General features: G+C 42.5%; 1 protein-coding gene across 1 annotated transcript; it reads left to right on the plus strand.

Annotated features, from left to right (window-relative positions):
* The first annotated feature begins 4,600 nt into the window (after positions 1-4,600).
* foxd7 (forkhead box D7) lies at positions 4,601-6,052 on the plus strand. Its single transcript, XM_006805092.3, has one exon. It carries the CDS (start codon positions 4,868-4,870, stop codon positions 5,837-5,839), a length of 972 nt encoding a protein of 323 aa, XP_006805155.1. The 5' UTR covers positions 4,601-4,867; the 3' UTR covers positions 5,840-6,052.
* The last annotated feature ends 15,245 nt before the right edge of the window (positions 6,053-21,297 follow it).

A 21,297-nucleotide genomic window follows, 5' to 3' on the forward strand; every position in this document is an offset into this window, starting at 1 on the left:
AAGGGAAAAAAACTGTTAGACTTGGCTCCATCATGATAAAGTCACATAGGCCTGCAAATTTTTACATAATTTATTTATTTATTTTTGGAAGTCGGTAAGGCAGAACAGTCCTTATCACATTTATATTGATCAAATAAAAGGATGATTGAATAATAAAACATCATCGAGCAAATCAAGACAATGCATATTAAATAAATCTGCAAAAAGAAAACAAAAAAAAGTAAAGAGACAAAAAAATCCCCTCCAATAATACATCATGTGACCCAAAAAGTATATTTGTGATATAAAATAGGGAAATATTGCTTGTTTTTCTGGAAGAAATTACCATAAAATTGCACACTACCTAAAATTATTTATGCAGTACTTTACTTACACTATAATTATTCATTTGTTTTCTGTAAAAAAACTAACCAGTTACCTCTGTATTCTTTAAGTATTTGTAGCTAAATATAATTAATTTCAAATAAAATACACTAAAATTCCATTTAATTACAGAGGGATTACACTTTTACCTCCTGGCTGTATTATAAAATGTTACCACTAGTTCAGTTAAATTTGTTGATCACTGTTCTGTCTCAGGGTGTTTTTAGGGAAACTGGGTTCAGAGCGAGAGTTAATGATGACTTAGACCTCTAAAGTAGAAAAAAAGTAAGCCTTTGAAGAGTCTGCTCATACAGCACAGAGACAGGCTGGGTTTGTGTTTCTCTTTAAAATATAATTGAGTGGAACTCTACAGAGCATTCATTCAAGTCAGAGCAATTCAGGAAAACATTTAAAGAGTGAATACAGAGTTTCCATCCATTTGGACTGCAGAGTTTTAACAGTATTGTGGTTAATGTGATGCATAATGTCCAACAGACATTCAGGACACAGTTCTAGGGTTGGTAACTGCTAAATGGACTTAGTTGCTCTCTACTCTAACTAAACACTCAAAGCTTTTTTTCTTTAACTAGAACTCCAATTCACGATCTATTCATACAGTTATAGCTTTATTATATTGTATATTTATTTAATGATTGATTTTATTGGTGCTTCTGTGGTTAGCCCTGGTTCAATTTCAGGGGGAGACACAAACTCAACCTCAGTGGGGTCACAAACCCAGATAAATGGGGGTGTTGTGTCAGCATAAAAGCCGTGCCAAATCAAACATGCGGATCCATCTGCCATGACAACCCCTCGGGCATTAAGGGGACAGTTGAAAGTACCTCTTATATTTATTTATCACCATAAAAGAGTGACATTATTGGTAGAATTCAGTAGTCTGTGTGAAAGGATGAAGAGAGGTAGGAGTGCAAGAGATGATTAACTTCCAACAGACACAGAAATCCCCCTGAGGAGCAGAGGGCAACAGGAGAGAACGAGCGAGAGTGAGAACAACAGGTGTGTGTTTATGAGGACACTCATGCCCATCCATTTCCTTCCACTTATCTAATTCGAGGTCCCTGATGGGGGTCTGGAGCACATCCCAGCTATCACCAATCTATTGTGGCGCTAAAACAGAGACACTGACAATACAGTTCAATTCAATTCTAAGCAATTTTAATTATATAGCACCAAATCACAACCACTTTGCTGATGTTTTAGTAAGGACCCTGCAATATTACAAAGGACCCCCAATAATCAAACAACTTCCCTATGGGCAAGTACTTGGCGACAGCGGGAAGAAAGTATTTTTCATACTTTTAAAACACATTTTCACCAGATTATTTCTTCATTAGATTGCTGCCTTTAGCTTTAAGCTATAACTCCGTGTTTATGGAGGCAGGAGCTCCGTGCACATTTAAATGATTGTGTGCCACCCCATTTTTGAGGTCTGCGGGGTCCCTCTTTCTGCTACGTTCCTGTAGGCTGTGTTCTCTAATTATGTCGATGACCTGTAGCTAAAGAGTTTACCCCTTTTGCACCACAAGATGTCAGCACTTAGTCAGAGCACCACTGCCTTGTAACTGATAGCCTGTGCCATTCATTGTAAACGGATCCAGTGACTGAGCAGAGTGGCTGTAGGGACAAGAGCGCGTTGAGATAACGAGATGCAGAGAACAGGTTGCATCACCGCCTGCATGCTACAGAGCTGTTTGTCAGCCCGTAAATATTGTGTTAATGACCAGTTCAGCTCGTGAAATTTACACATCTCGCCCTCCCCTAAACGGTGTGTGCGTGCGTATGTGTGTGTATCAGATGTGTGTTTGGCTCAGCACATCTGTTTTTTTCTCTTCTTCTTCTCTCTTTTTCTCTCTTCATCCAGTTATGATTCATGATACCTTAAATTACACGTTATATTATGTTCACTGCCCTGCCAAGATTTTAAGGGAATCAAGATGAGAGAGGGGGGCATTGTGAGAAAACAATCTCAGCTCTTTGAAGCAGTTTCAACCTCTTCCAATGAAAAACACGCTCGAAGGGTTTTTTTGGGGGAGGGGGGGTTGTTTTTATCACTCCCTGAATCATGTGAAGTGCTCGAAGCTTTCACTGAGATAAGAAAACATTTTAACTGAAGGAGCCCGCAACAGTTTCATAACCCAGTTTCTGACCTGCGCGTATTTGCAGTGTTCAAGAAAGATCCAGTGAGATCCCCCCCCACACCCCACGCCGGCACAGCTCCTGCCAAATGATGTTATTACACCGGCCCTTCGGAGTCTGTTCACTCTCCCACTTTCTCATCTGCGATACAGACAAATAAAATCTGTACAATGGGCGTTTTTGTTAGAAAGCAGGGTTGTAATTTAATTTTTAAAAAAGGCCTTGTTGGTTCCCAGATTTTACGCGTTTTATCATAAAGAAAAGGAGAAAGACTTCATAGAGGGGGCCCCGGGTTTAATGTTGCATAGCTTTTTTGGTGACCCTTACAAAACAATTACCAGAAATAATAACAGTAATTTATAATAAAGAAAGAAAGGAAAAGCGGAGGCCATATTTGTCACTGTAACATCGGGACTCATTCATCGCCACCTGAGTTCATCAGACAGCGTCTCCTGCACCGTCTGTCCCCCAAGAAGTGACTCCAGCGCGTGCAAGCTCGGGAACCGTGCCGCCCTGAGAGTGGCCTACCTTCAGCTTTTGTAGTGATTTGACGCTCCCGCTCTCGCCTTATTGAAACCACACATTGCGCTCGGGCCTGTTTCCAATGTGAAGACATGCGTGATGAATTTGGGAAATCATCTGCAGCTTTGCTGGTACCGTATAGCCCACCCAGTCCGGACCCGGTCTCTCTCTTTCTCCCCCCGCGCCTCCCCTCTGCCCCGGGGTATCAATACGATTAGAGGCAGGAAATGTGGGAATCCCCAACAAAGGGCTCCATCATTAAACACAAACAACCAGAGGCCTCCCAACAATACCGAGAGCGCCCTCCTCTCCACACTTCTCTTTTATGTCTGAGCGAAGTGAAAATCTATTACTTTCATCCCAATATTACCAGTCTGCGTTCAGCTGCGCATTATTAAAGAGGATAATCTGGCGAGGTTATGACGGACTTATAGGTGTTCAAATGGAGAGCAGGCGGTGTAGAGTTTCGCCCAGCAGATTACGCAGACTGCACATCAAATATTGTTTCTCCCTGCATTTCAAACGTGGTCACATCTAGCAATATGTCCCTGAGAGAAACGAAATAATTCAGAATAAAATTCAGAATAAAATAGATATAGGTACATAAATAAATAAAATAAGATATGAGATATAAAGGGCGCATAGTCTCTTCTTATCGGTTTATTCAAGGAAGGCGCTCATGCAAGGCAACAAATTATTATTTTCACAGCTGCCCAAAAGCAGTCATTCCAGTGTTGTACGTCTGAAAACGTGTAATTGTGAGTCAAGTGTGCATAAAGTGCGGCTGCAGGAGACTTCGAGAGGGATTAGGGTTTAAGTCCTTGCCTCGCGTAGAGAAGTGTTTGGGGATTTTCCCTCTCACACTTTAAATTATAATCTGATATCCTCCCTCCAAGGCGTCAGCCGGCAGATTCGGAAATATAAATGTGTCATTTTGGTGTAAACTGACTTTCCATCACCACCGTGCTGTAGATTTGATCGCTTTTCCTGTTTTAGTTGGAAAATAAAACGAAGAGTGGAAAAAATACAAATAAAAAAATATTTTAAATTCTTTGGATTTTCAGACAAATCTCATTAGGTTCCATACAGAGTTTATTAAAGACTGCTTCTAGTGGCGAAGAACAAACTCAAACTTTAATATTTTGCGATACAAAATTGTGATTTTAACTTATAGCCGTGAAACGGTCATGCATCACACTTTTCTCCAATTAACATCTTCTGGTGTATAAAAACACTCTTACTTGTTGCATTTTTTTATATAGTTGCCAATGTTTTTACGCAATGTTTTCACGCATGTTTTTACGAAATTAATTTTCCGTGGAAACTTTTTTATTCCGCTCCAAAAGATCTTTCCTCTGATTTCCTCGATGGATTTCTGATGTGTCCGCGTGGACTTGGCACTGATGTGCTGATGATGAGAGTGCACTGGCTGGATGGCTGGTATAGGCCTCTTTGGTCTTTGCGCGGTTTTCATTGGTCAGGAACCTTTCCCTCGTGCCTCGACGTGACATCACAAGCACCCGACCAGCAGGAAAGCAGGAGAGTTTACAGATGGTGCTGGACATCTCCGAGGACGCACGCACTTTTACGCACAGCCAGTCCTGGCCGCTTTTTTTGCGCTAAAAGTTGTGAAAATAAAAGGATATCAGCGTAGATGCTTTGCGGTTTGGAGAATCTGAAGTAGGAAATGGACTGCTCTCGGATCGTGTTTTTGTGAATGGAGATGGGCCGTGCGTAAAGATCTTTTCGTCGCCTTTAAAAGAAGAGCTCTCGCTCTCCCACCTGTTGCCAGGTGGTGTTGGCTTTAAAACCGCGGATATCTACTATGACATTAGGTTTGGAAATCATGGAGGATATTGTTATCGACGTGGTGGGGGAAGGACTCAAAGACAGCGCAGAGGAGCAGCTTTTACCTTTGGATGAGTCGCGAAGCGAGCACGAAGACGGCACGGAGACGTCCAGCAGCCAGAGTAAAGACAGGGAGACCTTCAGCCCTGCGCCGGCGTGTCTCCCTGCTCCTAAAACCAAAGGTCCCGCGTCGGTGAAGCCCCCATACTCATACATCGCTCTGATAACCATGGCTATCCTTCAGAGTCCAAAAAAGCGGCTCACCCTCAGCGAGATATGTGACTTTATCAGCCACCGCTTCGTTTATTACCGGGAGAAATTCCCCGCCTGGCAAAACTCTATCAGACACAATCTTTCGCTCAATGACTGTTTTGTAAAGATGCCAAGAGAGCCCGGGAACCCCGGGAAGGGCAACTACTGGACGCTGGATCCCAACTCCTCCGACATGTTTGAGAACGGGAGCTTCCTGCGGCGGAGGAAACGCTTCAAGCGGCAGCATTTTCGCTTCGACCCGCTCAAAGAGCAGCACCTGGAGCCCAGCGCGCTCCACGGCTTTCCACACAGCGCCTACGGGCTCGGCACGGCGGCCCTGCAGCTGCCAAGTCTGGAGATTTACCCTTACCTCCATCACCACGCGCCTTCGCAGTGCGGCCCCGCCGCCATCCCACCTGTGAGCAGTATCCTGCCGGCTCTCTCCAGCTTCTTCTCGCGCAGCGCCCTGTCAGCCAAAGCTTTCCTTCAGTCTCAGCCGGGCATCGACGCTTTCTCCCCGGCACAGTGCACAGCGTATTCCTCTCCTCTGACCTCCAGCGCCGCATACGTCTCCCCCGCGCTCTTCCACCCGGCGGCTTCTCCGCACTTCCTCAGTTTACACCAGGAGTACCAGAAACTACAGACTCAGCGTGGCATCGGCGACCTGGCCAAACACATCCACACCAACGACGAATAATCCCCCCCACTCCCCTCTCCTTAAAGCGGACTTTAATTTGTATTTTCTCAGGTAAACAGAGACATTTGGAGCAGATGCTTGCAGTGGAAATTGGATGGATCTGTTTTTGTTTTTTTACAAGAATGTTGCAGAAATGCTCGAAACTTTTCCTCGATCTCCCCAACTTCATGGCAAAAACAACAGACGCCCTTTAAAAAAAAAATCTGATCATGAATTATCATCTTTTGTTTAAATATTTAAATGACGAGTTTCCTTTACGTCTTTTTTCTGTAAAGAAATAAAGCTGAGTATTTAAACCTTGCGTTAATTTGTATTTTGCACACATGCATGTCAGGAATCATGCTTTTTGAAATCATTTAAATGTGCGTGCACGGTTTTGTTTGCTAACAGCTGTTATACCTGTTTTTTTTATTTTTATCTCTGGGTTTAAAGGGTTTTATATTCCTCGGTTTCATTTTTATCTAAATTCAAATTATTCATAGTAATGTTCAGAGGGGCAGAGAAAGTAAGCAGTCAAATTGACCTACATTAAATCAGTGCGCAGTCTTTTTTAGCCTTATGTCTTACACTCTCTCATTTTAAACACGTGACTCTCTTCTGGTTTAAATAACTGATCAAACACAAGCGAAGGTAACACTCGTAATTTTGGGATTTTTTTTCTAATTATGGGTCTCCAAGATTTTTTTTATTATTTATTTAATAATCTGATGTAATATTTAAAAGGAACAGTGGCTTGTTAAATAAGAAATGTCATTATTTTTCAAAGTAATGGAGAAAAGCAACATGATGTTAAAATAAATAACAGGCGGGTCGAGGTCAAAGGCACTTTGGATGGCCTCGTTTTTAATGCGCTTTAATAGAGAAATAAGAAAGGTTGTAATCAGACACCGAGCTTTTAAAGTAAGACTAAACGCATAGCTTGTATTTATATGTATAAATATGTATAAATAATATTTATACAAGCTATGGTGTGTGTGTGTGTGTGTGTGTGTCGTTTTCACAGCCATAATGCTGAAAACATACATGCCAATAATAATTGGCCTATTTTGCAGGACCACACACAGAAAATGTGTGCAACACATTTTCATGTCAGATATTCATAAAGGCTTTCTGCTCATTTACTGACCAGAGTTTCCACACAGGAGGTTTTCCCAAACATTCCTCAATTCAGTTTATGTTTTTTCCTTTTTATAATCATGGTTTTGTCGTCTTACTTAGAAACATTAAAGAAAAAACTTTTAAAAATCCGATTTGAGTATTAGACAGTTTTAAAGAAGTAACTTTATTTAAATTCTGTTTTAAAAATAATAGAAACAAATAAATTCTGCCTGCGTTTTAAGCAATGCTCACAATCCTCCATCTTACAGGTTTCACAATAAGAAAATATATCAATCAGATATCACTCTTTTTTAATGTTGTGTTTTTTCCAATTATTTCTTTTCCATTCCCAATTTATCTTCCGATCTTTAAATCTCAGCTAAACCCAGTCTGACAAATCAACCCCAATCTGAGGCTAAAATAAATATTCAGTCTTTCTCAGTCTTTCTGCTTGAGCAGCCACGCTGTGATTCAATCTGCGCGTACACAGAATAAATCTAAAAATATGTATTTCTGCTCATTTTCTGCTATTTCAAATTATCTGATTTATTTTCCCCTTTCCTTTTCATTTAAGTGCACGCGGCGCTGCCTCGTAGTGAGAATGACAGTAGTAAAATAATTCTGGGGTTGCAGAGCATGGAAGTATTTATTTAATTCTATTCTGACTCTGCTTTAGATGGATTACCACGCTGAAGCTCTTGGACGGGGCTGATGGATCGCACCACACGCTTAGTCCTTTAGCAGGCTTTGGCACCCACCGAGGGACTGAAACAAATAAAAAGATTGTTACCTGATGGCGAGCTGTTAAGCTGCCCACTCCTAAAGGAAGAGCACATGCTCGCGCTGCATGTCTTCCTCTTTCTCTGCACTCCATTCAGGAAATGTCTTACCATTTTGGGATGATCAGATTTAATTCAATCTGTACTGAGGTTTTGTTTTGTCTTTTTTTCCTCTTATAACCAAATGTCTAATATTTCTGGTGCTAATCTTAAACAGTGTGGCAAGAGCTGTGGTTCCGCTAATCCGTCATAAGATTCCTATCATGCACCGGAGCCCTCTTTTGCTATTAGAACTTATCTGATTGGAAAGCTAAACGTGCAGCTGCACATATATACTTTTAGTCAGCATCTGTGCTTTGCTTCTAATAGTGCTGTGCTCTACTAGAGTGTGGTGACTCTTCAAAAGTGCTAACACAGGGGCTTTATTATGGCACAGAAGGTACTGATGCAGCTTATAAGCAACCACATGCATGCTTAGTATGTTCACTGAACTCTATTGTTATATGACTACAAGGATAAGGGAATTAAAATGTAGTCTGAACCATAAGTAGCTCCAGCATAATAATTGAATGCTTATACTGTTCTTGTAAAGGGAGCGCTTCAATCGTAAAAGGATCTTCTTCAGGCTCCAGGGTGGATGTCCAAACCTTTTTACTCTTTTGTGAGAGTTTTATTTATTTACTGCCCGAATGTGTGCGCACACTCATTCTTTTCCTGTAGTTATGACTAAGGCACAGAAACGCTAATAACCCCATGAAATCATTTTCTTATAACAAGCTTGTTCTGCTGGTGGGGAGCCAAACAGAAAAGTGAAGCAGACAAACGCTGTCACAGAGACTGATTGGCAGCCAGGAAGAAGGAGTCAGGGTCTTTTACTTTCTTTTTTCTTTTTCTTTTTTTGGAGGCAGAGCACCAGTGCACCTGATAAAATAAGCAATTCAGACACCCCGGGCTCATACTCATGTGCACACACATCGGTTTTCCATACTGGGGGAGGTAAAAGTTGCCAGTGCAGTGCTTAAAGTCTTTTTTACTCTCCTTTTTTTTCCCCTTTGTGCGTCATTAAGTGTGACATGTTTTATTAAGTCTTCACTCGTGCTACGAGTAATACCTCGTTTTTTTTTTCAATCATTAACAGCAAGATTTTCCCACTTTCAGCCAGACCTTTCTCTCTCTCTTTTCTGTCTTTTTATAAGGTCACCTCAGAGTTAAATACAATCTGCAAAGTCATTCTGAGTTATGAAACAAGAGGATTGAGTTTCGCACCCTAAACGGGACCACAGAGAACTTAAATCAGTGTCATATTAAAATGATTCATCACATAAGTGGATGTGCAGCTATGTGACAGCGTGTCAGCGGTTGCGTGCCTTGTCGCACCAGCTGCGGAGGAGTTTCCGCTCAGTTCCATGCCGATGACCAGTCGGGAGCTATCTCGGCTCGTATCTGATGCGGAGCTCGCTTCTCTGGGAAAAGTGAGTCGATTCGGTCAGAACTCCATTCGTGCCTGACAGCATGGCCGTACCCTGCTCTCGTTCTCCGCTCTCAAACGCCAAGCCAAACAGGCAAGATAAACTCATTGGCGGAGCACCCCGCCTCGCTGCCTTCGCTTCTTCTCCTTCCACACAGCGAAAGCGGGGCGAGCGGTGCATTCTGGGACAGCCCCTGCGAGTTCAGCCAGGACAGGAAAAACAATGCGACTGTGTTGTTTGAAATGCGTAATTTGAAATAAATTCCCCTTGAATATTTTTCTTGCCCTACACTGTGCTGTTTCTTTTAATAAGCGTCTTTATTAAGAGGCTGCCTACGAGTCGTGGGTTAAGAAAGTGTCCGAATGTGGGCTGCAGTGGGTTAATTTCACTATGGATGAACACGTTGAACCAACGTTAGTGTTATATTTCATATTTCTGTCAGGTCGCCGGATCAAAACGTGCCCTTCATCTTGTGCGAGTTCTTTCCAAGGGTCGCTTGTTTTAGTGTAAATATGAACTCAAATTGACCTAATTTGGGAAATGTTACCCCCGTAGTCATGTAAACTCTGCGTCGGGTAGATCCACTGTTGCAGATAAAGCGGTCAGTGATTTGCGTTATTTCACTGGGGTGTTTTTTGTTTTGTTTTTTTCTTTCGTGCAGATTCAGAGTGGGGTGAACAGAATGGCTACTAGGTGCTGTGGTTTTTCAGTTATCATTAGTAAATCTCACACCTTTCTGCTGAAGCGGATCACAGCTGAGGTTTTCTCTCCTCTCACTTTAATGGCTGACTTCCACGGGCCTTGCTCGCTCCTTGGCGTTTGCTTTTCCTGGCAGGGCCAATCCCCGCTGCCCTGCTTCAGGGAGTTATTCAATTATAAATCTTCCACCCTTCTTTTGCTGCCTTTTCTCTCTCTCTCTCTCTTTCACCGGTCTTTGTGTTACCCAGCCAAGCCCAGTAAAACGCACTGCTCCGCTGGTACACCCCTCTCCAGTCTCGTGCCCAAGAATTTATTATGCTCAGGGTGGTGAAGCGGAGTGCGGTGTGTTTTTGGAAAAGGGACCCCCCCTCGAGCCTCAGTGCCAACAGATGACAGTGACATATAGCAGGAAAGCCACCCAGAAGGAGAATGATCTCACACCTCAGCCACGCGCTCACAGGGAGTGGGAGAAAATAAAGAGTAAAAGATCTACAGCTGGGGGTGGGTGAGTCGAGGGGGGGTGGCGGGACAATAAAAATCAGAATGAGAAGAGGAAAGGATGGAGAAACACAGAGGTAGAAAAACAAACAGCAAGTGAATGATCCCTTGAAGCACAGACTTATTCAAATACTTTAGGTTACTTGCTAAACTCGGACGCTGTAGTTTAATAACTTCCAAATAAACCAAAGTATGTTAAACCTCTGAGATATTCTCTTCCTACCCTCAGACCTCGGCTTGTCTCCGTCAGCCAAAATCTTGAGGAAATGCACTGCCCCATTAGGCATCTTGAGAAAATCCACAGTTGCGTTCAGGATTATACAGTACATAGATCGTTCTTTTTCTTTTTTACCACATCTGTTCTCAAAAAAACCAAAAAAATCTGCAAAGCACTCGATCTGTGCTTCACTGGGTGGCACTCGGTCTTGGCCTTGCTCCCTCCTGTGCTGCTCTCAACCTTCCTGGTGCCCTTCTGTTCCCCAGCTGGCGGCCTCATGCCCTTGCCCTGCCCATGCAGCTTGGCATTACCCTCTCCAATGTTTTTTTTTTTGGTGTGTGTCTGAAGCAACACTTGGCTTGGCGTCAGCGTGTTAGGTATGCGCTGCAGGTAGAAGTCAGCTTACCACGAGAAACGCTCACCCTTTACAGGCCTCAGATCAGTGTGATGTCACCCACAACAGCCCCCAAACCACTTACTGCACTAAATGAGAGCCATTAGCCGTACAAACAAAGACTTAAAGACTCAAAAAAATCGATGTCATTTAATCAAAAAAAGGGAGCAGGAAGCACAATTAACATCAGGGCTAAGGTGTGTCAGAGAGGGGTCAGGTTATAACCGTGCAGGCTCATGTTACAGTCGCGCAGTCAGAGTCCCGGTGGTCGGTGTAAACCTAATGAGAGTCAGTAACCCCAACCTGGCTGCAGCCCGCCCGCTCCGTCTGATCTCCGTGGAAGACAAAGTGGTCTGCCTTCCACACCAGGCATCGCCATGAAGAGCAGGGTGCGCTAGCCAGTTAATAGTTGGAAACCTCTCTTTCTCCCTCTCCGTCTGCTCTTTTTCTCTATACCGCTCTCCCCCATTACATTTGGTTTTTCCTCCCTTCAATAACGTCTGCAGTGGCATATTACAACTTGGAAATGGATTTTAAAAGGGAGTAGAAAAGGGTGCCAGAATGGGAAAAACATGGATTGGCTCAAGGGAAGCAGATTAAGTGGGCATGCCAAACCTCACGCTTTGTAAGAAACAAGAAAAAGACCCCCTTTTTACATTAATGCCCTGAGTTGAGGACCAACCGCATAGTGGGGGGAAATCAAAAATCCCACCCTCTTCGAAAGGGAGAATGAAAATTCCAGGCGGTGAATTGTCACCTCATATGGATCCTTTCCCCTTCGGTGTCGCTGGAGTGAATAAGGCTGTAAGGTGCCGTAAGGTGCTGTGATGCTGTCAGTGTCATTGCTGCAGGTCTCTGTGTGCTCAGGGAACTGTAAAGCCAATTCACAGGCCTGCAAACATCCTGTAACAGCAACATAAATCCACTAATTCAGGCCTTTGTGTTTGGTAATGGATGTTGTGCCGTACTATGTAGATGTGATATGATAGGATTGATTGCTCTGAAGATCACTGAGGCTGCTTTCTAGCACCGCCCTGCCACCCAAACTGTCGGCCGACGAGCCGCTCATCCCATGTTGCCTCTGTTGGTGGTCCCTGGTGTAAGCTATATTTTCCCCTCACTTCTCTCTCTCTCCCTCGCTTTTTTATAGCTAACACAAAATTGTTCCTAATTCGCTGCTGCTAGAGGGGGGTAATTTGCGGCTTTTGGCTGAGTGTCGCAAGCCCCAAATTTGAAAAAGCTGCTGAGTTGAAGGCGTTCTGTGAAACGCGGTAGGAGCAACAGTAGGGAGAGGAGACAGAGAGGGCCTAAATTCAATCAGCTAAAAAGGGAAAAACAGCAAAAACATGATAATCCTCAAAAGGCTGAAGGCTGCTATGCAATAATAACTGTAGGGTTATGTAAGCTGTAGCCACCAATAATTATGGCTCTTTTAATGAAATGATGACTTTAATGTCTCGTCTTTTATTCCAAGTTAATGCGATTTCCTTTTTGTCTGTAAAAATGCTCATATTTTTTGTCGTACTATCTTGGCTAAAAAACTGTAGCTCGTACTTCACTTGTATTTGTTTTGTCTTGTCTCAAATTCCTTTTGATTAAAAACAGCTACAGCTGATTCTCTGTTGCAAAAATGCTATCTATGAAAGCAGAAATGGTTGCTTCTTACTAATGGTCATTTAATGACGAGCCGTATTCTGGTTTAGCAGTTACCTCTGTATGATGGTCAGGAGGAACAAGTTCAGTTTGGAGCACCTCAAGGATCTGTGATCAAGCCACTTTTATTTTCTCAGTAACAACAGTTTTCTTCATTGCAATCCAAGCTCTCTGCAGCTGTGGCTCGTCTTATCAAGATGTACTTAATTAACTCAAAATCATTTTTAATATTTGGCAGTCTTAGGTTATTAAACTCTGATAAGCTTCCTCAAAGTTGACTTCTCTTCAGTCAGCCCAAGACAAGCCAACATAAATTGTTTCCTGTTATAATTAGATATTTAAATAGTTATTTGACTCAATAATTGTCTTTCTTTTAGAAAATTTTGGCATGTTTGCTAGTATGTTTGTTAACATTTTTGTTCTTGGGTAATTTGTCCAAGCTAAAGCTATCACCAGCAGCTAGCTAACTTAGCTTAAGGTAACAACTAAAAACAGTAAACTAAATTCCCAGTTTGTGTTTTAAATGTTTTTACATTCACTTAAGGAACACCATATGTAATATTTGGTGAGCTGACTTTTGTTACTATTGGATAAAGCAAACACATTTTTCCCCCTGTTTAAAATTGCTTTGCTAAGCTAATGTTGACATCTATTGTTTGTAAAAGCAACAGGGACTGTGATGATTTATTTGATTTGATTTGATTCCATCAGCACAGTACCAACACTTTTGGAATCCAGTTATTGCAAAGCACTGACATTTGTAACCAGTAAAGTAATTAAGTGGCCGGCTTTATCAATATTTCATTTGGATCAATGGTACTTTTCAATATCAGAAGATGCTATAGTCGCATTTCTGCAAATAAGTAGCGTTAGCAGAGTAGCTTTGATAATTTAAAAAAAATAAATAGAAGTTATGATTTGAAAAAAAAAATGTTTTGATAAAGGTATTGTTAAGCTAACAAAGATTTTGAGACCGCTAGCTAAAAATAATAACATAAAATAGCTTTTATCTCCAAATAGTTCAATTTTAAAGCTGAAAGCAGATAAATTAAGAAAAAGCTAAAAGTAGTAGATATGGCTGAAAAAGATGCAAGTATTAAAATAAACAGCTGGGGGGAAAATATCCAGATTTGTCTAAACTGCTTAACAACTCTGAAAGAATAAATAAATAAAATAATATTTTTATTCTGACCTACTGTCTACATGACGCTGGAAGGTCATGCAAACAGGAAGTACGAGTTTGGTTGGCCGCTAGCTGCGTTGATCACAGTGTCTGGATCTCTCTTTACACCCAGTGCTCTACTTTCCCAGAGCGAAGGGGGCTGAGAGCTCCTCTGTGGCCTCGTCGACACAAGCGCCCTGAGAGGTGCTCATTCATTTTGATTAACAGGGCCTTCCTCGCTCTCATCCCGTCCTCCGTGGTTCGCGCTCTCCTTGGGGGAAAAAGCCCACATGGATGTTTTTCTTTTTTTATCCCACATGGTTTTTCACTTCCACAACAGCACGTCATTACCCGCGTGTTTAAACACTTAAGAACAGTTTAAAAAGGAGGGAGAGGAGGTGGCGGTAGAGGAGGAGGAGTGAAAAAACACTCACGAGCAATGAACAGTTCTACATTAACTCTGTATCACTCAAGGGAGCTGTAAAGGCTGCCCTGTAAGCGAAATGAAGTCAATAAATAAATGTGGCTGTTGTCAGATGTCTGGAACCGCTTGAGAGGGTTTCAGCAACAGGGCAGCCCACCATGTTGAAATGAAGGGTGATAAGTTTGGGCGGCCCCGCGGAATTAAACGCTACAACTTGCTGAGTGCCATTGACTAATGAGGGCGGGTTTGCCGCATGATAAATTCAAAAACAAGAGGAATGTTTGATCTGCAAGAAACCACAGTTTGTTGAAAGTCACAATGCCTGCTCAGCTCCGGGTGGGAAGAGAACACCATCACAAGACAGAGGAGGTTTATTATTTTATGCAGATCCCACATGAGCAGCCTCTGATAATGAAACTACTCCCCCAGAGGCCTGCTTTCACTACAGTCAATCAAAGCACATGTGACAACAAACAGAAGAAAGAGACAGGAACTGTCAGTGGACCGCTCCAGTTCATGACTTCATTGGATTCAAATATCTGTCAAAACGCCAACTTGCTGTGATGCGACTGCAACTCTTACTTGGCAGGCCGGCCGCGTAAGAGAAAATATAAAAGATGTGGAAAAGCAGTAGCAGCTGGACAAGTGTTTTGCCAAGTTAAAGCAATTGATCGGCGAGGGTCCAAGGAAGAATGGGTGGATGAGTGGGTGGGAGCACGGTTCAGAGGAAGCTGCAGGTGTGGGGAAGAGAAAACACAATCACATCTCAAGTCAAACAAATCCGTCTCCACTGATGGAGATGGATAGAGGGTTCAGCATTCCGATCCTTGCTGGAGATCCCCACCGCGTAGCCCCGGGTCCTCGCTCTCACTGCTGCTGCTGCTGCTGCTGCTGCCGCCACTGGGCCAAACATCTGGACGGACGGGGAGAAAGGAAGTAACAAAGAGGAGTGGAGGGGAGAACGTTTTCCAGAGATGAGTTAACTGAGGTCAGGAGGAGAGGTGAAAGGTGTTAGAGGAACAGGCTTGTTTATCTTGGGTACTCCCCGTAGAGGAGGGAGCCCACAAAAGTGAGCTCGTGTCGGTGGGGGAAAGTTCACACCCTTCTTGTGGTTGCCTTTTATTTCTCTTCATCTTCATCTGGTTCGCTTTGTCTCTTTGGAGCATTTTTCTATCATCGTCTGGGCAGCTGAAGGTCAGAGGCTGCGGTAAATGGGGGTAACATTGTGTTTAATCCTTCACCCAACACTTCAGCCTCTTCTATCAGTCATCCTTCACAGTGCAGAAGCCTCAAACTGCCTGCTAAAAACTTTGCTCTCTTATTTTTTTTCTTCTTTGTGTATTCCCCAGGAGTCCTATAAAAGCCTGTGCAGCTCTTGTTTTCTCTGCAAGTCGAAGGATGAACTAGAGCTCATAAAGAGAAAACTCAGAGGGCACACTGAGGTCCTGGGCTCTGTAAAAGGCGGGGGCAGCAGCTCTGGTGCTGGTATAGTGGCAGTGGAGAGAAATGTAGAGTTATATAGACACACACACACTCCACACCTTGGGAGCATTTGATCCCCGTGAACACTGCACGGCCCGGAGAGGACACGCTCTGTAAATTTTCCTCGCTCCTGCGTGCTGTGTTCTCTGTAACAGCAGCCTGAGCTTGTAAAAATAAAAAATAAAAACCACACACATGACAGGTGCCAAAGTCAGGAATGTAAAAAAAAAAGTGAATGATGAAATATTATCATGGTGCTTGCTTGTTATTTTTCTTTATTTTTTCTTGGTGTCGTGTACTTTGAGATAAAGTGTGTGCCAAAGTGTTAGCGTGTGTATTCCACGTGTATGCAGTGCTGGGATTTGTTACTTGTGACAGTTCTGGATAGAAAAATATATTTTTTATTTAGTATTATTAGCAAGAAATGGTTAAAGTATCAACCTTATGATGAATTGTTATAAGTGATAGACACACTGTCCTATTGGATTATGAGTACTAATGCAGTATTTGGCATAATTATTGGTATGTTACTGTCAGTGTTGGGAAGGTTACTTTTAAAATGTATTCCATTACAGAATACAGAATACATGCCCCAAAATGTATTCTGTAACGTATTCCGTTAAGTTACTCAATGAGAATAACGTATTCTGAATACTTTGGATTACTTAATATATTATCATGCTGTTTACAACTACGTGAATGTACTATTGCTGTGACTTATTACTGTTACTGAAGGTCCGCGGCTCCGAACCGTAGTAAAGGGACCTCTGGCTAATACGGTGGGTTCTGTGTCGGGCTCGTAGCCGAAAAATAGCTTTACTTTGTTGTCTGGGTCAACTTTGCTTGCGAGAGACAAAGAGAGGCGTTGAACGGCGGCTCCAAAAAAATTTGTTGTTTTTGGAGGAAAACACGAACACAGTGTACAGCCGAGTCTTAATAGCTTACTTACAACTGGGCTCGTCAGGCACTCTTCTTGGCTGCAGTGGTTATTATTATATTTACATGCTTCCAGCTCCCGTTTTTGCTTGATGACAGCTCGTACTTTTCCTTTTTCTCCCTCCCTCGCTCACAGACACATAACGAATGGCAGTCCATTTTCCTGCAGCACGGACTACACTGCCTATGATGCTACATTCTTTAGAGCTATACCTGTAGCATTCTGCCTATTAGCTTAGCACAACAACAACAAAAAGGCGCTCTCTCACCCAGGAAACAGGCAGAGAGAGAGCGTCACCCTGTAACCATGGCAACCGTAACGCTGCCGCCTGGAACAACAGAACGTAGCTGTCAAACAAAACCCAAACAGTCCTGACCCGCGACAATATGAAACAGGAAAGTACCGCCGTGTAATCCATTTATTTCAACAAAGTAACTGTATTCTAAATACCACCTTTTTAAACGGTAACTGTAACGGAATACAGTTACTCATATTTTGTATTTGAAATACGTAACATGTATTCCGTTACTCCCCAACACTGGTTACTGTTTTATTTACTGCCGAGGTCATTTACCTATCCTGTTTTTCTTTCAGCTCTTTTATTAATTGTTCACATTTACACCAAAATCCAGTAATATTAGCTGTTTCAGTAGTTTATCTGTTACTTTTAGCCATTACCTTTTTATGTGCTAATATCAGCTATTTAGCTATTGCTAATAGCTAACAGTTTTAACTTAGCTTAGCTGAACACTTTCAGCAGTTCCCCTGTTTACTTGTTGTCAGTCTCTTAAGTTTTATATTCTGAAGTTTTATTAATTTCATGCTTTTGCAATATATAACATTTTCTCTCATCCTCTCTTAATTTTTAGCTAGCTATTACCGTTTATCCATTAGGCTACTCTTAGCTAACAGTGTATTCCCTGTTGACTTGCTGACCTGTTTTCTTGTGTTCTGCTGATCATATAAATCACCATTATGCATACGTTTTAAACAATATAGTCCAAAAAATATTTTTGTGGGACTGAAAGATTGTTCAGAATAAGTTTTACTAAACCTCTCAAGTACACACTGTTGTGGACAACAAGTAGCCTAGCATAAAATCACATTTCCACTGTCCAAAGCCACCAAGCAAATATGTGAACAAATATATTAACCAAAATGTGCTTGTATGCCTGAGATTTCTTCTTCTAAATGTGCTTAGTTACATTCTGCTGCAGCTTGCATGTGTGTGTTTTTACTGCTGATGGCACAGTGGAGGATTTATTTGAACAGATGTGAACTCTCAGTACCAGAGTGACCTCAGGTCCTACTTGGCTACACTGCAGCTGATCTCTCTGCCCTGGAATAATAACACTCAGTTTAACAGACTGACCTGTGGAGGAAAAAGCTCGCAAACACACTGTCTAATAAGTCGAGGAATAAGTCTACATTTCCTCTCACAAGTTAACTGAATCTCTCTGTAACCTTATCAGAGCGTGCCTTGCTGCAATGTGGAGTGCATATGTCAGGGCATGTCCTTGTCTTCTGTGAAACATCTCAGTTACAGTAACCAGACAGTACAGTAAAACCAGAAGTTATATTCCTTTCAAAGTCAGATATATGGCTCGGGATTTATACGCTCATTGACTGAAAATGGAGGGTTTTATACCAAATGCACTGCACATTAACAGCGTTGAGCATGAGTTAGAGGAGTCCAGAGGTTGCCGACAAGAGCCATAAAGGAAGTGAATTTATGTCTCAGAGTGATACAGGCGGGAGGTCAGAGGCAGAGTTAAGTGTGTAGGGTCGACAAGGATGAAGAGACAGCAATGTTTGGATAGAGGACAGGGGAGAGTGATTCTAATTTATACCCCACTAATTGGAAACAGCAGAGTCCTGCACCTGAATCGCATTCTCGGCCCTGTGGCCAGCGCTAGGCCTGGGGGACGTGGGAGGGCGATGAGGGCTTTGGGGGGGTGGAGGGATGGACTGGAGGTTAGGGTCAGTGTCAAAGGCAGCATTGTTGTTTCTATCCCTGCAGCCAGGACAGAGGTTTTGTGGTGTGTGCGTGCATGTGTGCAGATTTGGAAACGCAAGATGCCCGTGTCTGAGCAGAATTAGTGTGTGTATGTTTGAAATGTTCTGGGGGTCATGTTGTTGTGACAGTCTTGAAAACACACCACACACACACACTAACGAGGCCGGAGCCAGAGTGAGGACCACCCTGGTGCAACAGAGCGAGAGGAAGGAGGGGGGAAAATCAGCTTAATGTGTCATGGTTTCAATCTGACACGATCTAACATATGACATGGCTGGACTTCAGCAGTCTTAGCTTCCTAGTTAAATAAATATGACAGCCTCCTGAGGTAATTACCATGCTGTGACCAAGTTGAGTCATAGCATCCGTTAATTATGAGATGGGCCGTGTGATTACAATCCCTTTTTTTTGTTAAATCCATGCTGCGAGTGAGTTTCTGATGTCTGTAATATTTCAGTGAGTGATGGTGTATTCAGATGTTGGCTGTGACTGGGGTCTGGCATTGTGCTTAAAAGTGAAGTAATCTTGGAATTTAGATTGAAAAAACACTGACGTTGCTCGATGGGCTTCATATCGGCACGATCTGTTTGCACTGCTAAGCCACAAGTCAAATCCGGGCCCAGGCCAGAGATTCCCACCCAAGGGCACTGGCGCTGTCCCACAAGAAGGTAGTTAAGTGAGGTCCATGAACTGTATATGAAAGATGACGCCACCTGTGTGTTTGTGGACTCGAGATGAGCAGTTTGTCTGTCACTATCTTATTTTATTTCATTTTTTTTCAGTTGGTGGATCTGCCTGAGAAAAAGTAAAGAAACAATCCCTCATACTGAAGTGAGCTGTCAATCAAAAAGTAGCCAAAGCTTAAAGAATCCTCTGTTTTATTATTTATTTTTCTCTGAATGGAACCATAATTTATAAAATGAAATTCATCTCATAGTCACTGGAACTTGTAATTATTGCTTAAGACTACAAATTAATTTAGAAGGGCCATAAATAAAGTGAAAAGTTGCTTAATTTTCTAATAGTTTTCTACACAATCTCCCACCAGAGGAGTCGCCCCCTACTGACCACTAGCAACAATGCAGGTTTAAGAGACTTCCACATTAGCTTCACTTTCATCTGTCTTTTCTACACATTCTGAGTATCTCAACTAATTTGGAAAAAATACAAAGTATATAATAGATATTTATTAAAATATTTAGAGAGTCGATACATTTGAAACATTTACTACATTTGAATTGCATGAAAATATGACTGAATTTGAATGAATTTGGCTTGTAGTGTAAAAACATTTTGAAAGCCCAAAAATAGCAGAAGCGCTCTACATAAATGCCAGTCTATTTAACAATATATATAACAGAGTGAAATGGGGCAAAATAAATTTGTCTAAATGAGCCCATTAGAGTAAGGTAGCTTGCGGTCGGAAAGGAGCACTCGGGTTTTTCTGATGGAAAAAAAAGGGGGTAACACGGGCTCTGAACTAAAGATTTATGCCTGTTTTTCTAACACTGCTGTGTGTCTTTGTGCGTGCGTGCTTATGTGAAAGCAACTCATCAATTCAGGGCTAAGTGACGAGCTGTCAGCTTTCACACAAGGACAGACAAAGACCCCCTTAATACGAACGATGCACAGTGCAGATAAACACACATAAACCCCGAAAACCAAATTTCTTGAAAAAAAGGGGGAAGAAATGGCGGCTGGATTTAGACATATGGGGAACATATTGGTGGCGGAGATCTGATCACACAAGTTTCCTCTGAGGAGAAGAGAATACAACAGGATTTAGATGTGGTGGGGGCTGTTTTGTTTCCCTTTAAGTGTGTGTCAGTCGTCTGCCCTCCTTGAGGATGTGAGAGAAAACGTTTCTCTCTGCTTCATCGCTCCTCTTGATCGACAACTTGATAGCCTGCGCACATGACTGAGTGTGCGCAGGCCAGAAAGACACACGTGCACTCGTCCCACTGTAGTGGTTTGCAGAGAGACAGTTGTCCTATGATACTGCTTTTTTTTTTGTTCTTTCCACCTAGCATGTATTGTGTTGACTGAGCTCTGAGCGCACATCAAAGCCACCACAATCTGTCTGTTTCTCTCACGATTTGCCCCCCCACCACACCCTGTCGATCTATGACTGAGCACAAACCATGCACAAACTAAAACACATTTGTATATGTGTATGTTACGGGAGGGACTCTGCATTTTCTTTGATCACTGCTCATCTGACATCGAATTCGTTCCTTTGTAGCGTTCAGAAACACGATCGATTTGTTATTTGACGTTGAAATCCTTGATTTTTAAATAGCCGCTCGTGTTCTTTCCCTTTGACAGATCATGTTACTTTTTTGTGTTGAAAATACACAGAACCAAAGTTAGTGCGTGCGGGGTATCCCCAGCTTTTTCCTCGCCGTCTTATCATTTCCACATTGATTCCACTGCCCTCTCTGGGCTGAAGTAAAGCCACTGCAGCTGCACATCTTAATCTTACTTTTCCCTTCATCCTGCCTGTCATGTTTACTCCCTGTTTCTCTCCCTCCTCTCTTCTGCAGGATGCATGGTTTCAAAGGGACCACAGAACAAATCAGAGGCCCATCCCTGCGCACCAATGGCCTGTCTCTCATTTCAGATGGAGATT

Source organism: Neolamprologus brichardi, chromosome 4 (genome assembly GCF_056152115.1).
Source record: "Neolamprologus brichardi isolate AB-2024 chromosome 4, ASM5615211v1, whole genome shotgun sequence".
Lineage (NCBI taxonomy): Eukaryota > Metazoa > Chordata > Actinopteri > Cichliformes > Cichlidae > Neolamprologus > Neolamprologus brichardi.

Coding starts and splice junctions, on each gene's coding strand:
- foxd7 (XM_006805092.3), top strand. CDS start 4,868: ATGACATTAGGTTTGGAAATCATGGAGGATATTGTTATCGACGTGGTG.